This window comes from Oncorhynchus kisutch, linkage group LG4 (assembly GCF_002021735.2).
Source record: "Oncorhynchus kisutch isolate 150728-3 linkage group LG4, Okis_V2, whole genome shotgun sequence".
NCBI classification, from domain to species: Eukaryota; Metazoa; Chordata; class Actinopteri; order Salmoniformes; family Salmonidae; genus Oncorhynchus; species Oncorhynchus kisutch.
Genome location: NC_034177.2, coordinates 56,917,203 through 56,942,279, shown reverse-complemented (window position 1 = coordinate 56,942,279; position 25,077 = coordinate 56,917,203). Strand labels below are relative to the sequence as shown.

Sequence of the window (25,077 nt, the reverse complement as noted above, 5' to 3'; positions counted from 1 at the left end):
GCTCAAATGCATTAAGAAGGAAAGAAATTCCACAAATGTACTTTTAACAAGGCACACCTTTTAAATTAAATGCATTCCAGGTGACTATCCCATGAAGCTGGTTGAGAGAATGCCAGGCGTGTGCAAAGCTGTCATCAAGGCAAAGTGTGGCTATTTGAAGAATCTCCAATATGAAATATTTTTAATATAAAAATTTTAATTGGTTACTACATGATTCCATTTGTGTTATTTCATAGTTTTTACGTCTTCAACTATTATTCTACAATGTAGATAGTAAAAGTAAAAAAGTAAAATAGTAAAAATAAAGAAAAACTCTTGAATGAGTCTGTGTTCTAAAACTTTTGACTGGTAGTGTATGATGTGGTGGCAGCTACAGAAATGCACTTTGGTGTACTAGATTTGACTGCAGAAGTGTTACAAGGTGTGTTGAACGATAGTGTCCCGTCTTTCCAGGCTGCAGGTCTGGTGTAGGAGCAGATAGGGCCAGGTGGAATAGTGGTGAGGTTTTAACAGGTGTAGGGTCAGTTGATAGGGCAATTTTTCTTCCCTTTTGGTGTCACAAAGTGTAATGAATTTACACTCCAGAACAGTAGGCTTAAACAAAGGGCTAGATGAGAGAAATAGATGTATAGTGACAAATGTGGGGGTGTATGCACCTTTCAGTTGGTTGAGATCCGCCAATACAAATTTATAGAGGTAGTAGTAGTGATGGCCTTATATAGTATTTTTGTGAATCCGGCTACTTTCGCTCTGTTTACGTAAACGAGTCGGCCCATTTGGCTCCCAAACATCTCTTTGTTGAAAATACTCAAAGATCGACCATAAACAATTATGATCTTCAATGTAAAGCCCAAAATTAATGTAAACGTGAAATCGACATTAAAATACATTTGTACTTAGGCAAATTATTAGAATGCCTGCAAATTGTGTTTTTTTGTTTACAAAAAAAAGTGGACCCGATTGACGCGCTCTTCCCACTATGTATTGTTCACCCTCTTTATATACTTATTTAGCAATTAATCTGCAGAAAAACCGTTTTGAGCTCAAAAAGCCGCAGTATGCAAATCAGGGAGCCAGCTCTTTCACGATTCGGTTCCCAACGTTCACCAAAAAGATCCATTCTTAAAGAGCCGTTCGTTCGCGAATAATCCATCACTAGGAAGAAGAAAATTAATATGGCAGCAGGTAGCTCCTGCACGATAGTGGAATATTTCGGGGGCGATGACGGCTACCGCTGTGGTTATTGTAAAAATGAGAAGGGTAACTTCTCTCATGGTAAGATTTGATTTGTAAATTCGCTGGGTGAACTTTATTGTACTGTCCTTCGCTTCGTAAAGGCCTCGTCGTTGACGCTGGCTAACGTTAGCCAGCCATTTTCCAACAGCGGTCAGTTTGCTAGTTAGCAAGCCGTCAAATAATTGTTACTAGACATACATAGTTAACGTTTCCGAGTTTAAATATTTTTGCATGTTATTTGACATATTTAGTAAACAAGTTGGTAACGTTAGTTAGGTAGTCAAGCACACCAAGCTAACCTTGCTAGCTAACCTTGCTAGCTAGCATTAGGTTGCTAGCTAACGGTAACACTGTAATGACTTGGCTGCTTTGACAGCTGACCACACTTCAACATTATAGCCTATTCGTTAGTTAGGCATAACTGACGATGTGAAGTCAATGTCTGTATCCAAAAATGATAAAACAAATACAAGAGTGGGACTGCCCCAGTTATAAACGTTATAAAAATGATCACTGCAGCTAACTAGGTAGCTTGAACAACTTTTCATACAGGTTGATAACTTGTTAGGCCTAGGTTAGGGAGCATGTGTTTTTAGTTCGTTCTCTATAATCTGAATTTGCCGAACAAGATTGAGGATTTGCTGCTCCTCCCCTTCATGTTCATGTGTACCGTACAGCAGGCAGTTGCCCCATCACATGGTCTGTCCACGCTGTCAGGAAGGAGAGGCTTAGGTAGGTGCCAAATCATTGGGTGAGCTCTGAGCTGGAAGTGGTTTTAGGTCAGGGAGGGTTCAACGAAGGTTTTTTTTCCCCCACAGACAGGAATGTTGTGTTGACACCATAAGGGGGGGTCTAATGTAAGTGTGTATCTGTTTGTGTCATTAAATCAACTGCCTTGCTCAAGTGCAAAACGGCTAACACCCAACAATAACGGCGCCCTGTACGCAGATGAGTTCGATGTCAAATAAGGCAGCCCCCCCCACCCCCAACACCACAAGCACACATATTTCAGTTAAGTGCATTCAGTTGTGCAATTGACTATTTATCCCCTTTCCCATTAGTGCCGTGGTTGCACACAACACCTTGGGTTACACAAAGGATTCTGAGTTAGAGATTTTAGAGGTTTCTCTAAGCATAGCAGGCCAGATCACTAAACAGCGAGCACAAGGTGAGATTTGTAATACCAAATGATGTGATTTAACCCCCAAAATGTGGTATCTGTTATACTGGGACTAACAGGTTAGGTACTGTTTGGTGTAGCACAGAATATTTTTGACCAACCGTGTCCAGTTGGAGGGGGTCTGTTGAATTTAGAAAATGCTCTGATATATATATATATATATGTGTTTGCTTCATGATATAATCCAACGATGTGTATGCTGCCATGTGCTTAAAGCTGCAATAAGTAACTGTTTGCCCCAACCAAATTCACATAGAAATGTGAGATATAGATTTCTCATTGGAAGCAAGTCTAAGAAGTGGTAGATTAGTTCCATGTGTGCTATTTCGATGCTTCCCGTTCTAAAGTTTCGTTTTTGCGTTTGTACACCAGTGGAAAATACATTTTCCATAACCAAAACTATTGTATTTCAAAGCGGTTAAATGGTGCAGTGATTCTCTACACCAGTGGTTGCCAAACTTTTTTTATAGTCCCGGACTCCTTCAAACATTCAACCTCCAGCTGCGTACCCCCTCTATCACCAGGGTCAGTGCACTCTCAAATGTTGTTTTTTGTAACCCTGCTACACACCCACTATACAATACATTTATTAAACATAAGAATGAGTGAGTTTTGTCAAAGAGTCAAAGAGCTCTTATAGGACCAGGGCATAATAATACATCATTTTGCTCTTTATTTAACCATCTTACATATACAACCTTATTTGTTCATAACTGACCACCAGGTTTAATGAGAAGGGTGTGCTTGAAAGGATGTATTGGCGAGAGTCTGTCTTAAGTCATTTTACACACAGTCTATGCCTGTATTTAGTTTATGCTAGTGAGGGCCGAGAATCCACTCTCACATAGGCACGTGGTTGCAAAGGGCATCAGTGTCATAACAGCTCAATCCTAGGCAGGATGCTCTGAGCACAGCCCAATCCAGAAATCTGGCAGTAGCTTCTGATTAAATTGAATTTTCACAGAACTGCTTGTTGCAATTTCGACACGGATCTCTTGTTCAGATATCGGTAAGTGGACTGGAGGCAGGACATGAATCCCCCCAGCCATAGCCATGGCAGCAGGAATAATTAAGTCTGCAGCTCACCATATAAGACACTTCTAGCCCCTTCTTATTAATGGTATCTTACCACTTGAAAGTTGTCTTTATTCTCGCTCAAAAAACTTGTGGCTTATTTTTCAAGATGTCATGTTTTGATTTCGAAATGGCTGCTCAAGATTGAATGTTTCCTGTGAGAAAGTCACGGTTGTGATTGGATGTTAATTATTTGACTAGGCTACCTGTATTTGATATTATTTATTTGTGACTCACCACCTGGATTCGGTCTTATGTAGCAACATTGTAATTTCTTTTTCTTTTTTTTTTTACATTGGATGAAACTAGCGACTGCATTTGAGGAAACAATGGGAAAGTAATTCTGCTTTGAAAGTTGATCAACTTGTAAACTGACTTTTGAGAGAACTGTCTTTCAATGTTTTGCTACTACTATTGGAGAGCCCTTTGTCTATACCCATTCAGCATTGTTCACACACTCTTAACCCTTAGCCCCCACCCATCTTTTTAAGGGTTGATCGCTTTGGACAATAAGTAGGGTTGTTCCGAAAGCTCTGACCTCATGACAGTCAAGCACCCAAGCTAACATTGGCTAGCTACTCATTATGTGTCTGGAATAACACCCTGCTCTGACCATTTTACTCACCCTTGCAGAGTTGGTTAGGCAGTTTTCATGTTATCCAGAATGTTGGTGACTGTAACTGTGCTGCTGGCAACAATTAAATTACATGTTTACTGACACCAGACACATTCAACGGGGGTTGAGCATTCAAAAATTGTTATTCTGCGATCTGGCACACTAAGATGAGAATCTTTTAAGAAATGTTGCTAGGTAAATGATGAATCCCAACATATAATGTTACACTAACTTGAAATAAAAATACTTTGTCAAATTTAGGAGTCTTTTGTTGAGACATCTAGCTAGCTAAACAATGGACCATAATCACAACTCCTGATGTCACTACCCTGCATGAATCTGCAGGTAGCTAACCAACCAGGTTCTGTGGCTATAACTAGTCAAGCAAATGTGTCTGAGATATGAAGAATAAGATCATAGGGACCCAGCCTGCTAACGTTAGCTAGCTAACAGTACACTTTAAATGAAACCACTGTCAAATTTAAAAACGTGTAATATCTGAATCTTTCCAGTACACATCATGGTCGGACACGTCTCCTGTCTGATTTTTTTAAAATGTATTTATTTTATTTTTTATTTTACCTTTTATTTAACTAGGCAAGTCAGTTAAGAACAAATTCTTATTTTCAATGACGGCCTAGGAACAGTGGGTTAACTGCCTGTTCGGGGCAGAACGACAGATTTGTACCTTGTCAGCTCCGGGGTTTGAACTTGCAACCTTCCAGTTACTAGTCCAACGCTCTAACCACTTGGCTATCCTGCCGCCCCACATGATGCCATGGTTTCCTTAGTATTCCTATGTATTCCAGACTGTTGTTTTCTCCATCTCCTTAGGTATTATACTCATTCCACTGAATTCAAAACTTGGTTGAGAGCATACACATAATGTTAGCCAGCGAGCCAGCCAGCTAGCTAACAATACACTTGACATTAGGTTTATGCAGTTTTACTACGCGATACATAAAAAAGGCGAATTCAACACTTACCTAGACATACTGACCAGCTCCAATAGACAGATGAGTGCTATATGGTAGACCAATCCAAACTCCTCTCGGCATGTCCAGCCCACTCTATCTCAGCCAATCATGGCTAGTGGGACGGTTGCTTCCTTTCCTGTGGCTAAACCAACTAGGCTCGTAATTTAACCATTTTATTAATATTTACAGCTGACATACAAGTTTGATATTAAGGCACATGTAAGTTCACATGTTCTAAAAGCCATTTCTGCCAAAAATCGCATTTTGATAAATATATTTTTTACGTTCAAACGGCTCTCCTGTGAAGTCGTGACTTGCGACATACACCAAGTTTCCTGATTTTGTGTTACATTCCTCTGAACACTAGATGGTTTAATTTGATTTTTGGGAGTGAAACGAGGCTATTCAGGCAAGGGAAAAAAAAGTAAATTATTAATTATTAATCGTCACCTTCAGTCTCATCTGAACATCGTAAAATTCTTGGTTATCTTCACGAACCCTGGCTAACAAGTTCAATCAACAATACAAAATTTGGTTTAATAATTTATTTACTAAATACCTAAATAATCACACAGAATTACATATACACAGGATGGCTCATACATTGATTACTAATGATGTCATACAATAATACGTCCCTAGCAGACGGAACCGATATGACTGCTGGTTACACAAAGAAAGGGGGTTGGGTTTGAATGAAAGTGCGGGAAGACTGAGGAACAAAAGGATTGGGTCTCTATCGGAGCTTAGAAGCTATGCCATCGTAAATACAGAATCTTATGCATTCTAAATAACCGCCCATTTGGAAAAGGAAATGCAAGAAATATTTATGAGCTGTGCTTTGATAGATTTGTCATAGATGGAAGGCTGGGTTGCCCAGCAGAGATTTCTTGTCCTTTGAAGAATATATCTTGTTGTAGAACAGATACGTTGTAGTACCCTGTCTTTCTGAAGAGATTGTCCGTTCTTTCCTAGTCCACGTTTACAGCTGCTACTAACTCGACGTCTAGGATTATTCTTCTTCTTCTTTAGTGAATAAGAGTTCAAAGTTCATACCAAGTTGCCATACTATAAGCTCATGTTATATTCTGGCTGGTATAGTCAATTCATCCTTCTAGTTTGTCGATCTTCACCTCCACGTTGAAATGTGCCCTTTTAAACGTATGGATAGCAGTCCTCACGTCATCGGGAAGACAAGGTTGACTTTTCGTCAACAGGCTTTTGTAGTGGTGGAGAGAAGGGCGTGTTTCATAGTTAATCTTCGAACTCCCTCTCCCGGATTCGGGAGAATTGTCATCAGCTGACACTAATTAGCATAACGCAATGGACTAAAAATATTACTAGAAAATATTCATATTCATGAAATCACAAGTGAAATATATTGAAACACAGCTTAGCCTTTTTGTTAATCACCCTGTTATCTCAGAATTTGAAATTATGCTTTACAGCCAAAGCAAGACAAGCATTTGTGTAAGTTTATCGATAGCCTAGCATAGCATTATGCCTAGCTAGCATCAGGCAGCTTGGTCACAAATCAGAAAAGCAATCAAATTAACAACCAAACAAAGTGCACCACACTAAGTACAATAAATGGAATAAGGTTAGGGCAAAACATTATACAAAAATCACAATTATAACATGCAGCATTTTATGGGAGGTTTTCTACATGGGACCACAATGGAGACCAGATTTTCCAAAATGTGTCAGACTTCTGGTATAAATCAAAGGTAAGTTTCTCTAGGGGTAGAATGGCAAAAGCTTGAGTGCCACATTCTCTCAGAAGGTACTTCAAGTGTACCATAATAACAATATACATTTTTTGGCTAAGTAAATAAGGGTATTGAACAGACAGGATCAAACACAACGTTACAAACACAAATTCGTTGAAAAAGCGAATTCCAATAAGACTGGATTCTGCTACAGTACCAAATAACGTACATGAAGGTGCCAGTATCCTGTTTACATTTAAAACATACATGTGATACATTAGAAAACATTCGGTGAAGGCGGACAGTTGTAAAGTAGGTTTTATTTAGTTGTATGGTTATGGAGGTGCATTTGGGGAAGACCCTTTCGCAGATAGAAGCCCACTCTTCCTCATCTAATGCATGTCCAATGTCTCAACGCATCATAGGATGAGGTACTTCTGTTCAATAAAATAGTATATACAGTTGAAGTCGGAAGTTTACATACACCTTAACCAAATACATTTAAACTCAATTTTTTCACAATTCCTGACATTTTAATCCTAGAAAAAATTCCCTGTCTTAGGTCAGTTAGGATCACCAGTTCAATTTAAGAATGTGAAATGTCAGAATAATAGTAGAGAATTTATTTTAGCTTATTTATTTCATCACATTCCCAGTAGGTCAGAAGTTTACATACACTCAATTAGTATTTGGTAGCGTTGCCTTTTAAATTGTTTAACTTGGGTCAAATGTTTTGGGTAGCCTTCCGCAAGCTTCCCACAATAAGTTGGGTGAATTTTGGCCCATTCCTGCTGACAGAGCTGGTGTAACTGAGTCAGGTTTGTAGGCCTCCTTGCTCGCACATGCCTTTTCAGTTCTGGCCACACATTTTCTATGGGATTGCGGTCAGGGCTTTGTGATGGCCAATCTAAGCCATTTTGCCACAACTTTGGAAGTATGCTTGGGGTCATTGTTCATTTGGAAGACCCATTTGTGACCAAGCTTTAACTTCCAGCTGATGTCTTGATGTTGCTTCAACATTGAACAACATCAAGACATCAGCTGGAAGTTAAAGCTTGGTCACAAATGGGTCTTCCAAATGAACAATCCACATACTTTTCATTCCTCCATGATGACATCTATTTTGTGAAGTGTACCAGTCCCTCCTGCAGCAAAGCAACCCCACAACATGTTGCTGCCACCCCTGTGCTTCATGGTTGGGATGGTGTTCTTCAGCTTGCAAGCGTCCCCCTTTTTCCTCCAAACATAACGATGGTCATTATGGCCAAACAGTTTCATCAGACCAGAGGATATTTCTCCAAAAAGTACAATCTTTGTCCCCATGTGCAGTTGCAAACTGTAGTCTGGCTTTTTTATGGTGGTTTTTGAGCAGTGTCTTCTTCTTTGCTGAGTGGCCTTTCAGGTTATGTTGCTATAGGACTCGTTTTACTATGGCTATAGATATTTTTGTACCCGTTTCCTCCAGCATCTTCACAAGTTCCTTTGCTTTTGTTGTGGGATTGATTTGCTCTTTCCACACCAATGTACGTTCATCTCTAGGAGAAGAATGAGTCTCCTTCCTGAGTGGTATGACAGCTGCGTGGTCCCATGGTGTTTATAGTTGCGTACTATTGTTTGTACAGATTAACCTGTTATGGCTGCATCCCTTTGTTCTCAATATCCTCCTGAAGACATACCCAAATCTAACTGCCTGTAGCTCAGCCCCAGAGGCAAGGATATGCATATTCTTGGTATCATTTGAATGGAAACATTCTGAAGTTTGTGGAAATGTTAATTTAATGTAGGAGAATATAACACAGTAGATCTGGTGGAAAGAAAGAGCATACGTTTTCAGTTTTTTATTGTTGTAGTATCATCTTTCACATGTAGAATAGCCACACAGTCAGATAGGATGCTGGAGATAATTTTGATGGATAACACAAGAGGGCAACTGTAGGTGTGCAAAGTTTCAGACAGATAACTTCAGGAATGGGTGAGCTACATGACATTTAGCATGAAGTCACCCAGGTGTCCCACACAAGTTGCCCAAATGTACCCAAGTGGCCGAATTGGTGAAATGACATATAACATATCAAAAAGCAATTCTAACACACACACACACACACACACACACACACACACACACACACACACACACACACACACACACAAAAATATATATATATTAGAAGAAAAAAAACTGTACACCCCTTGGAAGTCCTCGTCATAATATTTTGCTGCCTGTGCCATGTCCCATAGCAGTCTCTTTCTGATGTAAAGCAGAGGAAAACTGAACAAGTGGTGCATTTCATGTGACACAGAACACAACAACGCCTCCATGCTGTGCCCTTTTGGCCCTGAGGCACAGCCATGCCTGCGGTAATGAACTGTGGCATATGAACACCACTGGGGGCACAGGTAGAGCGGGCAGCTTGGCACCAGGGGCTCCCAGTCGGAGTCGCTATCACTGTGAAAGAAAACATAAAAAAAATATTTGTATTGTATGAGCCTTTTATCATCACATAAAATAAACAGTATTGATTGTATAGAGCAGAGGGAACAGTCACTAAGATGAAGTGCTGTTCCATTCAACTCCGGCCATTGTTGTGTGTGTGTGTGTGTATGTATATATATATATATATCTCCCCAAACAAACCACACATTTCATTACAATTTTTTAAAATTGTATTTTTTATATATACACACACACACACACACAGTGCCTTGCGAAAGTATTCTGCCCACTTGAACTTTGACCTTTTGCCACATTTCAGGCTTCAAACATAAAGATATAAAACTGTATTTTTTTGTGAAGAATCAACAACAAGTGGGACACAATCATGAAGTGGAATGACATTTATTGGATATTTCAAACTTTTTTAACAAATCAAAAACTGAATAATTGGGCGTGCAAAATTATTCAGCCCCCTTAAGTTAATACTTTGTAGCGCCACCTTTTGCTGCGATTACAGCTGTAAGTCGCTTGGGGTATGTCTCTATCAGTTTTGCACATCGAGAGACTGACATTTTTTCCCATTACTCCTTGCAAAACAGCTCGAGCTCAGTGAGGTTGGATGGAGAGAATTTGTGAACAGCAGTTTTCAGTTCTTTCCACAGATTCTCGATTGGATTCAGGTCTGGACTTTGACTTGGCCATTCTAATTATTTTTGAACCATTCCATTGTAGATTTTGCTTTATGTTTTGGATCATTGTCTTGTTGGAAGACAAATCTCCGAAGTCTCAGGTCTTTTGCAGACTCCATCAGGTTTTCTTCCAGAATGGTCCTGTATTTGGCTCCATCCATCTTCCCATCAATTTGAACCATCTTCCCTGTCCCTGCTGAAGAAAAGCAGGCCCAAACCATGATGCTGCCACCACCATGTTTGACAGTGGGGATGGTGTGTTCAGGGTGATGAGCTGTGTTACTTTTACTCCAAACTTAAAGTTTTGCATTGTTGCCAAAAAGTTCAGAGCACCTTCTTCTACATGTTTGGTGTGTCTCCCAGGTGGCTTGTGGCAAACTTTAAATGACACTTTTTATGGATATCTTTAAGAAATGGCTTTCTTCTTGCCCCTCTTCCATAAAGGCCAGATTTGTGCAATATACGACTGATTGTTGTCCTATGGACAGAGTCTCCCACCTCAGCTGTAGATCTCTGCAGTTCATCCAGAGTGATCATGGGCCTCTTGGCTGCATCTCTGATCAGTCTTCTCCTTGTATGAGCTGAAAGTTTAGAGGGACGGCCAGGTTTTGGTAGATTTGCAGTGGTCTGATACTCCTTCCATTTCAATATTATCGCTTGCACAGTGCTCCTTGGGATGTTTAAAGCTTGGGAAATCTTTTTGTATCCAAATCCGGCTTTAAACTTCTTCACAACAGTATCTCGGACCTGCCTGGTGTGTTCCTTGTTGTTCATGATGCTCTCTGCGCTTTTAACGGACCTCTGAGAATATCACAGTGCAGGTGCATTTATACGGAGACTTGATTACACACAGGTGGATTGTATTTATCATCATTAGTCATTTAGGTCAACATTGGATCATTCAGAGATCCTCACTGAACTTCTGGAGAGAGTTTGCTGCACTGAAAGTAAAGGGGCTGAATAATTTTGCAGGCCCAATTTTTCAGTTTTTGATTTGTTAAAGTTTTAAATATCCAATAAATGTCGTTCCACTTCATGATTGTGTCCCACTTGTTGTTGATTCTTCACAAAAAAATACAGTTTTATATCTTTATGTTTGAAGCCTGAAATGTGGCAAAAGGTCGCAAAGTTCAAGGGGGCCGAATACTTTCGCAAGGCACTGGGTGTGTATATATATATATATATTTTATTTATATTTCATAAAACGGCATTAGCACTTACCTGTCCAGAAGTATGTCCTGTCCTTGCAGAAACAGCTCCTCACAGTTCGTTTGAATCATAACACTCCAAGATTCCTCAAACAAAAAATCTGTTTCACTTTGACTTCGCTTTACGTGAATTATTCGCCATGATATCTTCAATGAAATCGTTGAAACTACAACTTTCCGAAATACAGCTGCGCGTAAAAAGCCTTACAGCAACTCCTTTGATCGTCAAGGCGAAAATGGAGTTCCCTGCACGTGCGATTACAAACAAGGAATTGTGATCCAACCCAAAACCATTACATACTGGGGTTTACCTCAGCTCATTGGCTGAGCTAGATTTCAAGAAGATCAGTGGTCATTGGGCAGAAATATAGTCAATCAGTGAAGCTTCGCAAAAATTATTGGTGCGTAAGGTATTCATTTATCGTTGTCTTCAAATCAGCTCACTTCGGTCAATACTCCCTGCAAAAAAACAATGACGTTTGGCTGTGTTGCAAACATCCAGAGGAATGCACTGAAACCAACCATGACTAGATAAATGATTGTTTACAGGGGGGAATCACGTCGAATGCTCCATAAAAAATTGATAGAGATGGAATTCACGGCACAAACGGTTTCCAAAATGTTTCGATTTAGGCTATAAAAATGGATTTTATCAAAGAAAACGTCACTTCATTTGATCACTGGGACCCTCGGGAAGAGAAATAAGAGCAAGATATCAGAATGTAAGTCATCATTTTACCTTCAGATGTGAATGTGTAAAAACTGTCATGGTGGAAAATGTTTCTGTTGTTGATTGCTCTTCTCAAACAAAAGCATGGGATTTGTTCTCTGTAATACCTATTTTAAATTGGAAAACATAGTTTGATTACCAAGATTATAATGTTTTGAAGGGTGTAAGACACTTGCATTTTCAAGAATGTTTAATGTTACGAAGTTGTATTTTTAGTTGTCACTCTGAAATTTCCCCTGATGTTGGTCCCTGTACGGGGATCGCAGCCATAACAGGTTCTTAGGGCAAGGTGAGACATCAGCGTCTCACCTAGCCAACAGGAAATGGACATGCGCAACGCCAAATGCTAATCGTACTCGATAAAACTCAAACTTCCATTAAAACACACATGCAGGGTACTCAATTAAAGCTACACTCGTTGTGAATCTAGCCAACATGTCAGATTTTTATAATGCTTTTCGGCAAAAGCATGAGAAGCTATTATCTGATAGCATGCACCCCCCCGCAATACCGGAAAAAGACGTAAACAAAAGAATTAGCGTAGCCGGCGCTACACAAAACGCATTACCTTTGACGAGCTTCTTTGTTGGCACTCCAATATGTCCCATAAACATCACAATTGGGTCTTTTTTTTCGATTAAATCCATCCATGTATACCCAAAATGTCCATTTATATAGCCCGTCTGATCCAGGAAAAAACAGCTTTCCAAAACGCAACGTCATTTTTTTAAATTAAAAAAGTTGCCGATTAACTTTGACAAAACACTTCAAACTACTTTTGTAACCCAACTTTAGGTATTTGTAAACGTTAATAATCGATCAAATTGATCACGGGGCGATCTGTATTCAATAGCAGCAAGTCTTGAAATCATGGTCCATATTCTCTCTTTCAAAACTTCCTCCTGTGTACTGGATGACAGGAAGTGCCTATTTCTCATTTCACCAAGGATTAACTTCAACCCAATTGCCAGTACCGGCGACATCGTGTGGAAGCTGTAGGAACTGTAAACTGGCCGCTATCTATTTTCCCTTGCCATAGACAATACAGAGACTGGCGGATGGATACTTTTGTTGTTGTGTGAACAGGTTTTTCTTGGGATTTTGCCTGCTATTCACGTTCTGTTATAGTCACAGACATGATTTAACCCGTTTTAGAAACTTCAGAGTGTTTTCTATCCACACATACTAATCATATGCATATACTATATTCCTGGCATGAGTAGCAGGACGTTGAAATTGTGTGATTTTTAACAAAATGTTAAAAAAATTCAGGAGAGCCCTAAGAGGTTTTAACAAGAAATTTGTGGAATGATGAAGTTTTAATGACTCCAACCTAAGTGTATGTAAACTTCCGACTTCAACTTTAAGTCGGAGATTTAACCTCTCCAAACAGTAGGATTCGTAAATATATACAATTTTTAACTTCAGTAATTTGAAATCTTTATCGACCCTCCATAAAGTGTCTAAATTGTAGGTACTTTAAACATATTTTTGTTGGCTAAACCAAACTCTGTTTTTATGTTGGAATGATTTAAGTGACTTGAGTAAATTAAGGCTTAAGGTCAGCAATACCTGGGTGGGGGTGCGGTCTAAGGCACTACATCTCTGTGTAAGAGGCGTCACTAAAGTCCATGGTTCGTATCCAGGCTGTATCACATCAGTCTCTGATTGGGAGTCCCATAGTGCGGCACACAATTGGCCTGGTGTCGTCTGGGTTTGGGCATAATTGTAAATATCTGACTTGTCTAGTTACATAAACATTTTTTAAATACCCAGTCCAGAAGTCCAATACTTGTTATTCGGGGGGGGGGGGGGGGGGGGAGGGATTCTGGATTAAGTGCAATCGGTGATCAGAGTGATATGGTCTGGAGTCTGCAAGTACCTTCTTGCATCTTTCCAAACTAAGTGTGTGTTATGTACTCTAAAATAGATGAGGCCTGGATCTTTTCAAAGCTATTAAATGCTTAGGAAGCTATTCCTCTTGGATGCCATGCTATTGATTTCATCCCAACCCACATTGAGTGATGTCTTTTAAGCACCAACTAATCATATGCTTGATCTGAGAAGACCATTAATATAGTTTCAGATTTGGCAAAGAGCCCTCCTAAACCTTTAGGCTTAATTAATTTGTTGATTTTGGTTTTCTTTTTGCTCCAGATATATTTAGAGATTGGCATTCATTTTCTAAAAAAGAACTGAGATGGCAGAGGATCTTTTGGAATAGCTAATTTAGCAGAGGAAGGATATTCATCCTGATGACATTAATTCTGCCAAAAAGAGTTTGGTAGGGTAGACCAGATAACCAAGTCTTGTTTAATCTTTGTGTGCATATCATTTGCAGTGAGCATGTCTTTATGATTTGGTGTAAACATACAGTGCATTCGGTAAGCCTCTTACAGTGCATTCAGGCCCCTTGACTTTATTCACCTTTTGTTATGTTACAGCCTTATTCTAAAATGGATTTCACAATTTTTTTCGCCATCCATAATGACAAAGCGAAAAAACCCAGATTTTGTATAATTGTTTGAAATGTATTAAAAGTAAGAAACACATCTCTGGAGAGACCTGAAAGTAGCTTTGCAGCAACGCTTCCAACCTGATAGAGCTTGAGAGGATCTTCAGAGAAGAATGGGAGAAATTCCCCAAATACAGGTGTGCTAAGCTTGTAGCATCATAACCAAGAAGACTCGAGGCTGTAATCAATACCAAAGATGATTCAACAAAGTACTGCGTAAAGGGTCTGAATACTTATGTAAATGTGATAATACATTTTTATTTTATTAATTTGGAAAAACATCTAAACTGTTTTTTTGCTCTGTCATTATGGGGTATGGTGTATAGATTGAGTGGGCGGGGGGGAAGCAACATTTTAATCGAAGACTGTCACTTAATAACATTCAAGTCAAGGGGTTTGAATACTTTTTTGCGCTGTGTGTGTGTTTACAGTACCAGTCAAAGGTTTGGACACCTATACCATTTCCAGGGTTTTTCTTAATTTTTTACATTGTAGTATAGTACACTGCTCAAAAAAATAAAGGGAACACTTAAATAACACATCCTAGATCTGAATGAATGAAATATTTATATTAAATACTTTTTTCTTTACATAGTTGAATGTGCTGACAAAATCACACATTATCAATGGAAATCAAATTTATCAACCCATGGAGGTCTGGATTTGGAGTCACACTCAAAATTTAAAGTGGAAAACCACACTACAGGCTGATCCAACTTTGATGTAATGTCCTTAAAACAAGTCAAAATGAGGCTCAGTAGTGTGTGTGGCCTCCACGTGCCTGTGTGACCTCCCTACAACGCCTGGGCATGCTCCTGATGAGGTGGCGGATGGTCTCCTGAGGGATCACCTCCCAGACCTGGACTAAAGCATCCGCCAACTCCTGGACAGTCTGTGGTGCAACGTGGCGTTGGTGGATGGAGCGAGACATGATGTGCTCAATTGGATTCAGGTCTGGGGAACGGGCGGGCCAGTCCATAGCATCAATGCCTTCCTCTTGCAGGAACTGCTGACACACTCCAGCCACATGAGGTCTAGCATTGTCTTGCATTAGGAGGAACCCAGGGCCAACCGCACCAGCATGTGGTCTCACAAGGGGTCTGAGGATCTCATCTCGGTACCTAATGGCAGTCAGGCTACCTCTGGCGAGCACATGGAGGGCTGTGCGGCCCCCCAAAGAAATGCCACCCCACACCATGACTGACCCACCGCCAAACTGGTCATGCTGGAGGATGTTTCAGGCAGCAGAACGTTCTCCACGGCGTCTCCAGACTCTGTCACGTGCTCAGTGTGAAGCTGCTTTAATCTGTGAAGAGCACAGGGCACCAGTGGCGAATTTGCCAATCTTGGTGTTCTCTGGCAAATGCCAAATGTCCTGCACGGTGTTGGGCTGTAAGCACAAACCCCACCTGTGGACATCAGGCCCTCATACCACCCTCATGGAGTCATTCTCTGACCGTTTGAGCAGACACATGCACATTTGTGGCCTGCTGGAGGTCATTTTGCAGGGCTCTGGCAGTGCTCCTCCTGCTCCTCCTTGCACAAAGGCGGAGGTAACGGTCCTGCTGCTGGGTTGTTGCCCTCCTACGGCCTCCTCCACGTCTCCAGATGTACTGGCCTGTCTCCTGGTAGCGCCTCCATGCTCTGGACACTACGCTGACAGACACAGCAAACCTTCCACCGCTTGCATTGATGTGCCATCCTGGATGAGCTGCACTACCTGAGCCACTTGTGTGGGTTGTAGACTCCGTCTCATGCTACCACTAGAGTGAACGCACCGCCAGCATTCAAAAGTGACCAAAACATCAGCCAGGAAGCATAGGAACTGAGAAGTGGTCTTTGGTCACCACCTGCAGAACCACTCCTTTATTGGGGGTGTTTTGCTAATTGCCTATAATTTCCACCTGTTTGTTGTCTATTCCATTTGCACAACAGCATGTGAAATTTATTGTCAATCAGTGATGCTTCCTAAGTGGACAGTTTGATTTCACAGAAGTGTGATTGACTTGGAGTTACATTGTGTTGTTTAAGTGTTCCCTTTATTTTTTTGAGCAGTGTATAATAGTGAAGACAACCAAACTAAGAAATAACACATGGAATCCTTTGTAGTAACCCAAAAAGTGTTAAACAAATTATGTGTGTGTGTGTGTATATATATATATATATATATATATATATATATATATATATATATATATATATATATATTTTTTGTTGAGATTCTTCGAAGTATCCACCCTTTGCCTTGATGACAGCTTTATACACTCTTGGCATTCTCTCAACACAGCATTTCTCATGAAGCTGGGTAATCTGTAGGCCAGTTATGTAACCTCAGCCTGGGCTGGGCCAGGGTGTGGGGAGGAAAGAAATCAGCGGCCTGGGGTAATTCCACAGGGAGGTCAGTGTGGAGGAGATGGGACATGCCTCCGGAACTGGGGTTACAGGCCAGGCGCTAACGCCACCATAACACTCGTTGCTTCAATCACTGAAAGGACATAACTACAGTAGTAGCATACCTGCTCCAAATGGTAGCTGGTCCTAGACTACAATATCGTTGCTTTCTGATACAATCCTCTAACTCCAATTTTGCCAATTTTCATTTGAAAGCAGTAACTCTCATCAATATACTCTGAACATTTCAAGACTAGGCCCAAGGTATTCAAAAAAGCTTCTGAAGTTTCATAATTGTATATTCATTCATGTGGAAAATAATATTATGTTTTGCGACGATATGCACCATTGGTCTCAAACTGTTGCTGCACCTAGAATGGTTTTAATCAGCCTTGTTTAGGCCTACTCAAGAAGAACAAACAAGTCTATTTCAATCAGCCGTGATTGATATCAGGCTGTGTATTGTGTCGCAGTCAATGTGCAAAAACACTCAAGTCCTCCGCCTCTCCACATCTCTTTCATACAAAGCCTTTTCTTACTGTCACACCTGAATAGTGTTGGTGATCGTGTGCCTGTTGTGTAGGTGATGATTTCCATGAAGACAGTAGCGCTATGACTACCCAGGATAATCTAGCCTAGTCCTTCCAGCTCTCAGTTGCAGTGTTTCCCTTACGATCTTTTTCAGCAGCGTTTTAATAAATTATGAAAACGAATATGATGAGGTCACTTCTGGTGCCTTTTTTTTTTTTGACACCATATAAAATATAATTTTCCCGTTAACTACAAGCATTAGGCCATAACCTGTAACCCAAATCAAATGTTAATTGTGACGTACCGAATACAACAGGTGTAGACTTTATCATGAAATACTTATTTACAAAGCAGTTAATAAAATATTTACTAAATGAAGTAAAATGTTTTATAAAAAAAACATTAACACTGAGGCTATGTACTGAGTCTGTGCGAGGGTACAGGTTAGTTGAGGTAATTTACACATGTTGGTAGGGTTAGTGACCGCGTAGAGGCAGTGTAAAAACAAATGGAGGGGTGGGTCCGGGTGGTCATTTTGATTAATTGTTTAGCAGTCTTATGGCTTGGGGGTAGAAGCTGTTAAGGAGCTTTTTGGACCTAGACTTAGCTCTCTGGTACAGCTACAACCACTAGGGTGGCTGGAGTTGGACACTTTTTAGTGCCTTCGACTGACACCGCCTAGTCTATAGGTCCTGGATGGCAGGAAGCTTGGCCCCAGTGATGTACTGGGCCGTACATACTACCCTCTATAGCGCCTTACCGTCGGATGCCGAACAGTTGGCATACCGGGTGGTGATGCAACCAATCAGGATGCTCTCGACGGTGCAACTGTGTAGTACTTTTTGAGGATCTGGGGACCCATGCCAAGTCTTTACAGTCTTAGGGGGGAAAGGGTGGTGTTGTGCCCTCTTCACGACTGTCTTGGTGTGTTTCTACCAAGACCCTTCTCCCCAGATTTGTTCAGGCGGCCAGCTCTAGGAAGAGCCTGGGTGGTTTCTAACTTCTTCCATTTAAGAATCATGGAGGCCACTGTGTTCTGGTACCCTTCCCCAGATCTGAGCTCTACGGGCAAGTCCTTTGACCTCATGGCTTGGTTTTTGCTCTGACATGCACTGTCAACTGTGGGACTTTTATATGACTAGAGGTAGACTGATTTTATGATTTTTCAATACCGATTTATTGGAGGACCAAAAAAAAGCCGAGCATGTATGTGTAATAATTACAACAATACTCAATGAACTTTTAATTTAATTTTAACTTAATATAATACATAAATAAAATCTATTTAGTCTCAAATAAATAATGAAACGTGCTCAATTTGGTTTAAATAATGCAAAAACGGTGTCGGAGGAGAAATTAAAAGTGCAATATGTGCAATGAAAAAAAAGATTTACGTTTAACTTCCTTGCTCAGAAACTGGTTGTTCAATATTCCCAGTTAAGAAGTTTTTGGTTGTAGTTTATAATAGGAATTATGAAACGTTGACTTTCACTCCACCATTTGTATTTCATACACCTTTGACTATTGGATGTTCTAATAGGCACTTTAGGCTTTCAATACTAAATCTCAGGAGTTGATAGGCTTGAAGTCATAAACAGTGTTGTGAATCAAGCATTGCTAAGAGCTGCTGGCAAACGCAGTAAAGTTTGAATGAATGCTTATGAGCCTGCTGCTGCCTACCACTTCAGTAAGACTGCTCTATCAAATATCAAATCATAGACTTAATTATAATATAATAAACACAAATGCAAGCCTTTGGTCATTAATATGGTAAAATCCGGAAACTATAATTGAAATACGGAACCGTTCTGTTTTTTTATCGAACAGGTGGCAACCCTAAGTCTAAATATTGCTGTTATCCTTCAATGCACATCCTTCAATGTTATGTCATAATTACAAATTAGTTTGCAACGAGCCAGGCGGCCCAAACTGTTGCATATACTCTGCTTAAGAGAAGTGAAGAATTTCCCTAGTTAATATGGCCTGCTATCATGAATTTCTTAACTAAATATATGCAGATTAAAGCAAATGTATACCTGTGTATTGATTTTAAGAAAGGCATTGATGTTAGGTACATTCGTGCAACGATATTGCTTTTTTCGCGAATGAGCTTTTGTTAAATCATCCCCCGTTTGGCGAATTAGGCTGTGATTAGATGATTGATTAATTAACAGGCACCACATTGATTATATGCAACGCAGGACAAGCTAGATAGCTACACATGGTTGATATTACTAGGTTGACTAGTGTTTATGTGAAGATTGTTCGTTTTTTTTTACAAGATAAGTTTAATGCTAGCTAGCAATTTACCACGTGTAACAAGTGGTCAGCCTGCCACTCAATTTCCTCGTGGAATGCAATGCAATGCAATGTAATGTAATACTCACAAGACATGTCACCCATTGAGCGCGTTTGGGATGCTCTGGATCGAGGTGTACGACTGCGTGTTCGGGTTCCCGCTAATATCCAGCAACTAAGCACAGCTATTGAAGACTGGGACAACATTCCACAGGCCACAATGTACAGCCTGATAAACTCTATGTGAACGAGATGTCATGCTGCATGAGGCAAATGGTGGTCACAACAGACTGGTTTTCTGATCCACGCCACTACCTTTTTTTAAAGGTATCTGTGACCAACTGATGCATATCTGTATTCCCAGTCATGTGAAACCCATAGATTTAGGGTCTAATGAATTTATTTCAATTGACTGATTTCTTTATGAACTGTAGGTCTGTAAAGGATTTGAAATGTCATGTTGCGTTTTTATTTTTGTTCAGTAGACGTAGGAAAAGAGTGATTGATAAATTAATTAATTGAACTGTACCACTAATGTATAAGTGTGTGTAGTTTAATATCAATGGTTGAATAATTGTACTTATTTTCTTCATTGGTTGCTATTACAATTATTTTGTTTTTCCTACGTTTCTTGTGTTTATGACTTGCTTTGGATTTGTCTGCTCTTTCCCTGTCCATATGGGAGGGTGGGGTTTTGGGTGAGAGGGTAGTTGGGAAATTGGGTGAGCAGTGACATTAAGTGGGTGGGTGGGCAAGAAATAACAATTCCTTTAGGATTAATTACTGTTCAATTGTGCAGGAATATTTGTGAAAGCGTAATAAACATTATTCCAAGTGATTCCGTGACCGTAAATCCACTTCACCAACTGTAGTTCAATAACTGTAGGTGAAAAAAAGAATGTGTCATGTCATAGCTCAGACCACATTCTTTCTGCAGAGATCTTTGAATCTTAATTGGGAGCAGATCTTTTTGGAAGTTTTTTTTTACCCTAATTCTGTTACCAAACTTTGTATCTGCACAGTTCTTCCAGTAAATGTGTTTTTATGACATTTGTGTGACTTGTTCAAAGTGGTTAAACTTTTGAAATCAATGTTTTTTGTTTGGAAGACATTTTATCAAGTCAAAGCGTAAATCCGTTATTGTGGATTTACCCCATTTCATGTCCACTCATCCTGCCTGTGTTTTTTATGCAGGGATGTGGTCACACGCCATGACGGTACAAGACTACCAGGATCTCATAGACAGAGGATGGAGACGGTAAGTCCGACTCTGAGCTTTATAATCTCACACACTGTTTTCCTCCAGGCCAGTAGTTTCTCTACACGTTGTGACACAGCAGCATAACCCTCCATGTTTAACATATTTTTGAGTGTACAACATTGCCACATTGCTTATCTGTAGTTGTGTGTGTGTGTGTGTGTGTATATACATTCCTTATCTGTAGTAGTCTAAATGCCCACTGCATATGTTCATTTGTTATTCTTCCTTGTCTGTTACTTCTACAGAAGCGGGAAGTATGTTTACAAGCCCATCATGAACAAGACCTGCTGTCCACAGTACACCATCAGGTAAAGAGAGCCTATTATCAAAAAGACTCACATCAACCTAGCTAAAACTGGGGTCGTATTCATTAGTGCTGATGGGTTCTGACGTGTAAACTTGAAATATTCATGTTACCGAGGGAGAGGGGGAAATGCAGAACATCCAGTATCCTATGGAAAGGAGAAGTGCCACAGTCAGGTTTCAGTTGTTGGGATGTGATTTGAAGTACTTGCTACACCAGAAGTGAATGGTTCTGTAGGAGGAATGTATTTGGTGAGCCAGGGGCTTGAAATGTTACTAAGTAAGGGAAAGGCAGTCACATGGTTGCGGTTACTGATAAGGGTAGATAGCTGTGGATTAGTGAAGAATGGGTGCCGAGGTCCGGTCACATTAAGGGAGAAGGAACAGTTTACTCGCATCACTTAACTTTCTTCCCTAGCAATAAAGATGTAATGTTTAGAGAAAAGGAGGAGACTCCGCCTATAAAGTCGGGTGTAAATGCTTGTGCTGGGGAGAACATGTCTTTGTCTGTTCAGCTGTCTGACCCATTGGGTGAATAAACTTAGAACTTTTCCTCGTTATCCATTTTTAGTTTACTCTATTACAGTGCTGCACACCTTAGCAAAATGCACAAATGTTTTCCAATAAAAAACAGAAGCAAGAGTTCCTTTATTTGACACGTTTGGGTAGTCCCACCCTATTTCAATCTGTTTTGTTTGATGCCTAATGAACATGACCCAGATGACCCTTTACTCAGTTATAAGCCATATACTAATGGTTCACTAACACACTAATACATGGTTTGTAGGTGTCATGCCTTGAACTTTCAGCCATCTAAAACCCACAAGAAGATCCTGAAGAAGATGAGCAAGTTTCTGTCTAAAGGGGAGATGCCAACGGAACAAGGCGATGGTGAGAGGAAATTTGCTTTCGTAAAATACTAATGCAAAGCTGTCTTTAGTAAACGACACATCGATTACATGTGGTAGGCTGCTCTGTTCTAGGGATGGGCATGAGTACTCAAACCAAGTACTCCTCAGTGCAGATCGTGGGCAGGGGTCAATGTGTGCAAAGTTAAACGTTTAGATCCTCCCATTGACGTCAGTATTCTTTCTCTTGCGAGTAATTATTTTTTTCCCAAGGTTAAATTATGCATTTTGTCCACATTTTTGTAAGAAAAGTGGAGATAATGACTTTAGAAGATATGAAAATATTTGTGTCCAACCGTATCCACAGAGATCAATGTGGACTTAGGCTTTTGTTCTTGCCAACCAGTACACACCTGATTCAATTAACCAACTTATCATCGACTTCATTCAAGACGTGATTAGTTGAATCAGGTGTGCTATTGCTTGGTTAGAACGAAAACCTCGACCCACATCGGCCCTCTGTGTATAAGATGCCATGGTTCCATGGCCATAACCATAACACACAACTTTCAATGAAAAGCTGAATCACATTTGCCATACTGCTATTCTTGTTAATTAGTTTAACTTGTCTTCCTAAAGCTTTTATGAAGACTTTCAAATCTCCCCCTACACTGTTAAAAAACTACAGGTGGTGGACAAAAAACAGAATCGCCTGGATTAAAGAAGGGCAAGAAGGGTTGGGTGATATATCGAATTAATTCAAATGTATGTTTTTGCGCAATATTCCCCAATGCCTATATCGCAAGAATTGCAGTTTTGCTCTTCTTATTTTTTGGAGGTTTTGTCTGTTTTATTCTCATATTTTTGGTCTTGTCTCTTTCTCTCCTGTGCACCTCCCCACTTACACCAGAGATCTGTATATAATAAAAAGATGCATGTCTTTGCCCTAACGGTGGGAGTCGTTGTCCCAAAGGCAGGCGACAAGCTTAGGTCCACAATACGTTTATACAGGCTTATTTACCTTATTTTGGAAATTTTTGCTTTGGCCTCTTCCTCTATTGTTTACGCACACCAAGTCCCTCCCCCTGCCTCATCACATCGTCCTCTGACAAGTGATTTCAACTCGCTATTTGAGGTTTGGTCCAACTGATTCGGTCATATGGACACAAACACATTGAGACATTATTTTACTGTAATAGAGGAGAAGTAAACTTTTCTAAAGATATCCTTTTTATTTCTCACCTACTCAAACTGCACTCAAAGCAGACACTACTCAAACGAGACTATCAATGAACATTGATTTTGGAAAATGAATTTTGTCTCACGCTGCATTAGGGTACCATGTACCACTAGCAGCATTTTAGCTAAAGATTGTTATGCTAGCTGTCTAATCTGTGTTTTATAAATGTGTAATAAGCATAAAACACAATTATATGTAATTGGCAATTAGTTCTAATTATGAGAAATAAAGTAGGTCACTTGTTGGCTAAACTTGAAATATAGAGATTAGCTGGCCAATCACTAGCATGTGGGCTTTTTATTAATTCCCCAATTTCGTCATATCCAATTGGTAGTTAGTCTTGTCCCATCGAACTACTGGCTGTGACACAGCCCGGTATCAAACCAGGATCTATAGTAGTAACGAAGCTAGCACTACGATGCTTAGACCGCTGCGCCACTCGAGAGACCACTAGCACGTGGGCTTGATGTTTCTATAGCCTAATATGCTTGCTACAAGAAGTTAGTAATTATTTGTGAATGTGTATGGTTCTAGTTACATAAAAAAAGGGGCATTTTCATAGACTTGAAAGCCAGGTCAGTGGCTATTGCAAAAATAATACAATTATTAGTGGGTCTTGTGGTTGTGGAAGGCTTATATTTAGCCTAGGTATAACATCAAACTCAAATTTTATTGGTCACATACACTTTTGGCAGATGTTATTGCGGGTGTAGTGAAACTCTTGTGTTTCTAGCTCCTACAGTGTAGTAATGCCTAACAAGTGGTTGTTGTCCTTGATGATCTTTTTGGCCTTCCTGTGACATCGGGTGCTGTAGGTGTCCTGGAGGGCAGGTAGTTTGTCCCCGGTGATGCATTGAGCAGACCGCACCACCCTCTGGTGGGCAGAACGCACCCACCGAGAATGAGAGCCCACAGTCCTTGGTAGCTGGTAGGTGGCACTGTGTTGGCCTCAAAGCAGGCGAAAAAGGTGTTTAGCTTATCCAGAAGCAAGACATCGGTGGCTGGTTTTCCCTTTGTAGTCCTTGATTGTCTGTAGACCCTGCCACAAGTCTTGTCTGAGCCGTAGAATTGCCACTCCACAGTCTCTGTACTGACATTTTGCCTGTTTGATTGCCTTGCGGAGGGAATAACTATGCTGTTTGTATTTGGCAATATTCCCAGTCACCTTGCCATGGTAAAGTGCAGTGGTTCACGCTTTCAGTTTTGAGCAAATGCTGCCATCTATCCATGGTTTCTGCTTTTGGTAGGTTTTAATAGTCACAGTGGGTACAACATCTCCTATACACTTCCTGATGAACTCTGTCACCATATCCGCGTAGTCAGTGATATTATTTGGAGGCTGTCCGGAACATATCCCATTCCGCGTGATCAAAACATTCTTGAAGCATGGATTCCGATTGGTCAGACCAGTGTTGAGTAGTCACTAGCATACTTCATGTTTCAGTTTCTGCCTAAAGGGAGGCGCAAAATGGACTTGTGATCAGGTTTGCCGAAGGGAGGGTTGGGGTGGGCCTTGTAGGCATTTCGAAAAATTGAGTAGCAGTGGTCCAATATTTTCTCGGAGTGAGTTCTACAGTCAATGTTCTGGTAGGACTTCGGGAGCCCCCACCCTGAACTGAGAACCCAACTGGCTGTTCGGACTCCGATATCCCGAGAGAGCCGTGTTTCCGTTAAACAACGTTACAATCCCGGAATTCTCTCTGGAAGGAGATCATCGGCCAGAGCTTGTCAACTGTATTATCCAGAGACTGAACCTTTGCGAGTAATGTACTTGGAAGCGGCGGGTGGTGTGCTTTCCTCCTCTCCGCCAGCGGTATTTTGTGAGCAGCCTCTTGAA

General features: G+C 40.4%; 1 protein-coding gene across 3 annotated transcripts in view; it reads left to right on the top strand.

The window, feature by feature from the left end:
• The first annotated feature begins 1,083 nt into the window (after positions 1 to 1,083).
• ate1 (arginyltransferase 1) overlaps positions 1,084 to 25,077 on the top strand; it is a 185,337-nt gene continuing 161,343 nt past the window's right edge. The window contains exons 1-4 of one of the 3 annotated variants that reach the window (XM_031823250.1): positions 1,084 to 1,275; positions 20,783 to 20,846; positions 21,095 to 21,157; positions 21,940 to 22,043. In XM_031823250.1, the coding sequence (XP_031679110.1) occupies positions 1,176 to 1,275; positions 20,783 to 20,846; positions 21,095 to 21,157; positions 21,940 to 22,043 (331 nt within the window). In that variant the 5' untranslated portion in view covers positions 1,084 to 1,175. The remainder of the gene's footprint in view (positions 1,276 to 20,782; positions 20,847 to 21,094; positions 21,158 to 21,939; positions 22,044 to 25,077) is intronic. The other 2 variants (XM_020481341.2, XM_020481340.2) reach the window with 2 other exon arrangements.